This window comes from Bactrocera latifrons, unplaced genomic scaffold (assembly GCF_001853355.1).
Source record: "Bactrocera latifrons isolate USDA-ARS-PBARC rearing strain unplaced genomic scaffold, ASM185335v1 scaffold_131, whole genome shotgun sequence".
Lineage (NCBI taxonomy): Eukaryota > Metazoa > Arthropoda > Insecta > Diptera > Tephritidae > Bactrocera > Bactrocera latifrons.
The window spans coordinates 594,809-602,297 of NW_017534753.1; the positions used below are offsets into that span (position 1 = coordinate 594,809).

The window sequence follows — 7,489 nt, forward strand, 5'->3', positions numbered from 1 at the left end:
ATCAGTGTGGCTTTAGACCTGATAAATCAACAACCGACCAGATATTCACCATGCTCCAAACCTTGGAAAATACCTGTGAACCGTTCGATAACAAGCGAGGTTTCAGACAAGGCGACTCCCCCGTTCCCACGACAGTCGGGTCTACGAAAACCGGAACGGACCCGGATTTTTATCCGGCCAAGGACTGTCAACTCGGCAGAATTCTGCCGTTGCAACAACAACAAGGCGACTCCCTATCGTGCGACTTCTTCAACCTGCTTCTAAATAATTCGAGCTGTAGAACTAAATAGAGAAGGTAAAATAATTTACTCGTACAATCATCGTATTTATGCTGACAAATTCTTTTCTATTAAAAAAAAAACATATGTAGGGTTACAAATGCTTTCACCGCATATAACTCCTGGTATTCCAAACTTTTGCACAAAATGAAGTTTTGCTTTTCTGGAATCCACTTCGGACACAAAATTTATAAAAATTAAAATTTTGGAGGTTGTGCTTTTCTACCCAGAGAAATATCGATATCCTTTCCAACTAAACGTTGAAGAAGCTTCAGCCAAAAACCTAAGACTTGCCGCCAATTTTATAAAATTAGGTATGGAAGTTTCTCTCACTAAAGAAATAATTTTGTTGAGTATTTTTAAAAATGCATGCAAGAAACCATATCAATTCTACGTTTTAGCAAAACTCACGTGGAATGGAATGCTGGAAATGTAATCTCAAATCATTTAACGCACTTTACGCACATTTTACACATCAAATGAGTTAAATTAAACTGCAAACACTTAAGCAAATTCATATTTTAAATTTTTTGCAGGTTTTTTAAAGTAAGAAATATATATTTTTTAAATATTTTTTCATTCGTTGTGGATATCATTTATGTGCTAACAATTATGAGAAAATAGGGCGTTGCCATATGATAAGCAAATAAGAACAATATTTCCAAGCATATGAATACTTTCTTATTTAAATTTAATAAACAAAAAATAAGTAATATTATATTGCGGAATAAAGTGTATAGAGATAGCAGGGCTGCGATTTAGAATAGCATCCTCCGATTTCGGGGTTAACTTGGGTATGTATGGATAAAGGAGGTTGTCCAGATCAAGAATATATATACATATAGTTGCCGCTGACTTAAGATTTTTGAGATATTTGCATTTAAAGTTGAAAAAACCACCTATTTAAAATGCGTGTTTCTCCGATTTATAATGCGTTTTACACTCATATTTTATACTTTTATATCTACTAACACTACCCTAATTCGCTTCTAATCATTTATTTTATATTAAAAAAAGCAAAAAAAAACTTTTGTTGTTGTAAGAACAAAACTAAATGTACGAAAGTTAAATGTTGAATGAAAGTTATTTTTGCATTATTTAATATAAAATAAATTGTTAGAAACGATTTAGAGAAGTGAATATAAAAAGTAAAAATATATCCATAAAATTCATTTTAAATGGAAAAAACACGCATTTTTAATAGTTGAATTTTTGAACTGTAAATGCAAATATCTCAAAAACTACAAATCAGCGATAACTATATATTTATATTTTCTTAATGTGGAGGACCTCCTCTATCCGTGCATACCTATTTTAACTCCGAAATCCGGGGATGCTATTCTAAAATTTACCCAATTATTATACAACATAAACTTTTTATAATATTGTGAWATGATTTTATTATAATATAAAATTGTAAATGCATATAAAAATTTTATATTACAATCATATACATTAATAATACATATAATATTATCACACGATTTTACTTATCTGTGTTTATTAAATATAAATCACATATTATTCATATATTCATATATGTATGTACAGTGGCTCACATCTTATTTGACCCACTTTATATTTTCAAAAATAAATGAGTATAACTTTTTAACTAAAAAAGAGAGCAATAAAATAAAAACGCAGTTCTTTTAGTGGCTATTGAAGGAATAACAAAGTGCTTAAATTTTACTAAATTCACAAAAGGTTTCATATTTATTCAACTTAAAAGAAAAATAATGATATTTTCAATGTCACAGCTTATTTGACCNAATATTATACAACCATATACCTTTTATAAAATTTAATTATGTGTTTATTAAATAGAAATCAATTCATATACAAATGTATATGAAAAAAGTGTACACATACTCAATATTTCTTGAAGTTGGAAAAAGTCGGAAAGATTTTTTTTTAGTTAATTAAAAAAAAATGTGTGAAAGTGCAAACAATGAAAACGCTGTCGTTGAAAAATCCTTCATATCTAACCTTTTCAACTATGAGTGTGGTAACTGTTTTTTAAATTAATAACTTTACCTAAAAGAAAAGATAAATGTTAAATGTGAAATTTTATCAATTTCAATATACAAAGTGAAAAGTGTGAAAAAATTTAGTTAAACATTGTGAAATATCACGTGTTATTTATACAAATTTGTAAAACGAATATTCTAAAAACATTTATGTGCCAGCAGCATTATTTTTGCACATTCCTGATCTTCCGTCCTTTTCAGTCCACGACCGCCCCTTGCGATAACGGTCCTTAACTAAGCAGCACCAATATGGTCGCCTAAATGCGACGTAGATGAGGAAACTTCACCTGCTAGAATAGTGCACTCTCGACCACGACGGGATGCCTTTCGATGTCTCCCATAGAAAACCTCCACAGTAAGACGATTATGCTTCCTGTAAAGGATCATAATGAACTCTTCTACAAACAGTTCCTGCTAGGATGTTTACGTAGGAATCATCCTTGCAACCATCTACTTGGAGCGGATCAAAAAGTTCCTTCCCTGACTACGTCGACGACTTCGTACTGTACGCCGACCGGACTTCGGACGCCACTGACTTTCGACAGGTACTGACCGCCATTCACAGTGGAGTCATCAACACCTTCACCGACTCCCTTCCCGTGAATGACGTTCTTGGAGTCAAATCACCACCTATCGGAGACGAAGAGCTCCCGTTGCCGCGATATTGTAGCAAGTGAAACTCTTATCCAGAATTGACCCACCTCCTTGCATGCCCTACAAACCCTACTCATCTAACACCCTCCCTTTGGTCCGACCCGGTCGAAACAGCTCGTTCCCTGGGCCTCCCGTTAGATGACCTCGACGACAAAGCAAATAACCCTTACCACCCCAACGGGGATTAGATAACCGTTAAAACAACAACAACATAACGGAATGATATACATATACAATCAAATATTAATATATTGACTACATATAAGTTTCGTTTAAAATTGCTGGCTCACAGCGTTATTTTCAGGCCGGGGATTGTGCAATACGATAAGCAAAACAACACATTACGACAACCCACGACCGAAAAAAGGCGCCGATTATTTCAAACTGAAAAACACTTTTTATCCTAATATTGCTATTTGGAAAACTATTCTAACCTCAACTCTGCAGTCATTTGGCGGTAAGCTTCATAGTATTCAGCTCTCAACTTTTCTGCAAATTCCCGCAATTGTTTATGCTTTTCCTCTAAATCCACTTCTTCAGTAGCACGTGGTGATGCATTATCCTGTGGTTTGGCATTCAACTTGAAGTTTTCCATCATCTTATTATCATCCATCTTATTTCATTCACACTTTATTTTCTTTTATTTAGAATTTTTTAAGTATTATTATAACTATTTTAACAGTTGTGATTTCTACAATGAGAATTTTTAATTAGATATTGTTTAGCATCCAAATTATTAATATTTCTAACAATTGTGTTGTAAAATTTCGTACTCAATTTCAAATGAAATGTATCACCATCGCTCGTTTTGTGGACCAACAATAGGTTCCACAAAAGCAGCAACAAAGCATGCGATTAGTTGCTTGCGTTCGTTCAAATTTGTTTTGTCTTAACAAGATGTCCACATGATGAAAACACAACTAAAATTTAAATCTTCACATATAAAAAAAAACTTTTGGTTGAGAACATTTATGATGCTTTTAACAAACAAATAAAGACTAGGATTTATAAAAGCATCCACGAGGAGGTCCTCCAGATCACGAAATTATTAGTAGGGTTGCCCAAGAGGGGTTTTTGCAGTTGCTAAAGCGTGTCAGAAAATTTTATAACAAGAAACAATGCATCTTTTTATGTAGCTCTACCAATTGAGCCCTTAAGATGGAGGCGTGCGTTGGGGGGAGTTCGTCAGATTAATAGCGGTATTCTGTAACCAGTCTCTTGTCTCTATTTGAGACATTTTGTGGTAAAGTCTCAATTTGTGACTAGTTACTATTCACTAAACAGTCTCTAGCGTTAGACTTAAAATATTGCCTCAAATTTGAGACCTGGTAATTAGCAAGTCACAAACCACAGTATATACAGGAAATAACCTTTTCGTGGTAGCTTTCTGAGGGGTGAATAGCGGCCATCCTGGATTTTCAGAGGTAGCAACGCAGCGCTGTATATATTGAGGTAGTAAGTACTTAGCAAATTTATTCTAATAAATAGCAAAAGCTATAAATATTGTTGCTAAATATTAAAGGAAATTATTTATTAATGCATATATTTACTAATATTTGATTTAAACGCCATAGTGTGCCATGTTTCGCCCATTAAAATATCATTTACTGATAGTCAGATATTCCTTATATAGTAAGTTCWYATTAAYAAAATGCAGCCTTGTTCTTAGATTTCTCGGTGGTGAGTTTTCTTCTGAATGTATTTGTTTACAATTAAGAGACAGAAAACATAAAACGGTTTGTATTCGTAACTTTTTGAAATATTATTACCAATAATTTTAATATAGAAATAGGAAGAAAGAAGATATTGAGGCATTTGAAGCTGGATTTTTAATACATCGTTCTAATTTTCATCCGTATACTATTTACGATTAAACTGATAGAAACGGTACAATATCTATTTCTTTAGAAGTATGTGAAAGCATATAAATGTATACATATAATTATTTAATGTATTGGCATATGTATTTCTCATATACTCTTTATTCCAACGAAATTAAAGGAATTTTATTAACATTATAAATATTTTTAATAATTTATTTTTGAATCTTTAAGTTTTGCACTTTCCATACCACCCCTGAGGTTTACAATAAGGTGCATTACCGGCTTTTTTTAGGTGTTCGGTTCCTTACACTTATATGGGTTTTAATATAAACTTTATTAATAACACTAATTAGAAACTTCAACAGATCTTTCTGTTTAAACTCAATTTCCAATTGACGTTTTCCTATAACGGCTAACGAATTGTCAATTTGTATACATATTTCAAACGACAAATTACGACCCAGGATTGTATACTACTGCATGCAAAATTTAGAAGTACTTGAAGAGTGTTTAAAAATTGCACAAAAAATAATAACTGATTTAACATTAAATAACAAGTAATATTCCAATAAAATTGAACAGATATTCAAAGTAATTCAATATAATCACTTAAATAACGTAAACACTTGCATTACTTAATATCTTTTAAAGTGTTGATCATCAAAATTGAAAATTTATATGTAGCTCAAATGCTAACATAACACCCTGATTACCATGAAAGTAGCAAAAAAGTGTTACACAACACCCTAAGATTTTCTAGAGTTGAGTATATGTATGTAAAAAAAACAAAGGTTTATTACTGTATATTCTGAGTCACAAACCCAAAAACTACTTTTGTCTGCCATTTTGAATATACTGAATAGAGATCATTATAGATATTAATCGATTGTCGTTTTTTATATATTTTGTAAGCAACTCAAACACGCAAATGTTAAAAAAAATCAATTTTAAATAAATTTCGTTAATATTATAAAACAAAGTCAACAAATATTTTTGTTTTTATTGATAATTATGTTTTTTGACTATGTTATAGAAAATTTATTGCTTGTTATCGACATATTTATTTTCATTCAAGTGTAAAAACATCTCTGAATAATGAAATGTAATAGATTTTGTGACTGTCACTTACAGAATAGCAAAATCGTCTCAAGTCTCAAAAATTGTCTCTGTCAAATTTAGAGATTTGATACTGTATCACCGTACAGAATCGCACGGTAAGAGATGGTAAATTAAATACATGAAGACGAGTGTATATTTCAATATTCGAACAGTTTGAGGGTGACTTAGAGAAATAGCAGGGTCACAAATCTGTAAAAAAAAAAACGTCATTTTAAAGGTAATTATGTCAGAATCACGAAAATCCTATAATCTGACAGTTTCCATGGGGCGATACAGGAAAAATCGTCGACAAAAGGTCAAGCGTATTGATCACCATAGCGTGGTTGTTGTCAGTAGATGCTTGACACTTTTGTTTATTTCTCACTCTCTCACACCGTCCTCATACTCGAGGTTCATTAACATTAGTTTTGAAAATCTGACACGGTCGAGTAACTTTTTTAACCTCTCATTACGGCCTCCGCCTTGAATTGATTGTCATATTAATATATATCAAAAATACAATGCGCGTATATACCATAAATAACTAACGCGCTTGAGTATTTTTTGAAATTAATTACCCGCTCTTTTCCCTACTAAAATGAAAACCTTCACTTGGACTTTCTTTTTTTTTTTAAACGTTATCTTGACAATCTAGGAAATCTCCATGACGCTCCAGTAACTGCAAATTTAGCACTCCAGGCTCCCCTACTATATATTTGCATAGTTGCCGCCTATTTATGGGTTTTGAGATATTTGCATTTAATGTTCAAAAATTCAACTATTTAAAACATGGTAACACTAATTATTTGTTTGAAATTGGTTGCATTCTTACGGGGCATCTCGACAGGATAAAATCTATGTCTTACTAACTGTATTGCCGTGCCTATTTAATTAATTTGCTATATATTGTAAGCAATAAAGTGTCACTTCAGCAGTTTGACGGCGCAGTTTTCATTTCTATGAAAATTTCGAAGAGGCAGGCCATTTGCACATATTCCGACGGCATTTTCATTTCGGTAATATGAAATTTAGAAGAGCGAGTATCAAGATGTTGGGTTATGTTACAAAAATAAAGTACATTTTCAAAATAACATTATTCCAAAAAATTAATATTTAGTTTAATAATTAATTAACAGAAAAATTATGAAAATTGGGTTGGGAATGACCGAAGTCCAAAATTTAAAAAACTTATTCATTATTTCATATTACTCATTTTAAATTTATTATTTTAATTGGTATATTTATGTCACAATTTTTATATAGTAGTCCAAAAATATGAATTCTTATTTTTCTCAGAAATACGTTTGTGGAAAAAAGGATCTTTCTCTTTTGTTAATATCTTAATTTTCGTAGAAATACATTTGTAATAAAAAGGATCGTAATCCTTTTTTGGTTATTGATGGTTATATGCTTATTTTTACACAAACAGCTGTTCATTGTTTACATTTTAAGTTCAATGAAATTTCTACTTATAAAATGCCTAAACAAAGTTTAAAAAGCAACATAATTGAATCTAAAATAAGTTCTGCCATTCAGGAAATTGACTTTATTGAAGGTATGTGCTTATTAAATAATCCGAATTTTAAGAGTTCAAAAGATTCTTTGTATA

The 7,489-nt window shown here is 31.4% G+C and overlaps 1 protein-coding gene across 1 annotated transcript in view; it reads right to left on the minus strand.

The window, feature by feature from the left end:
• The window catches only part of LOC108964986, an 11,159-nt gene extending 7,316 nt beyond the window's left edge, over positions 1 to 3,843 (minus strand). Inside the window, exon 1 of the mRNA XM_018927084.1 lies at positions 3,394 to 3,843. Coding sequence (XP_018782629.1) covers positions 3,394 to 3,572 — 179 coding nt within the window. The 5' untranslated portion in view covers positions 3,573 to 3,843. The remainder of the gene's footprint in view (positions 1 to 3,393) is intronic.
• Between the last annotated feature and the right edge of the window lie 3,646 nt (positions 3,844 to 7,489).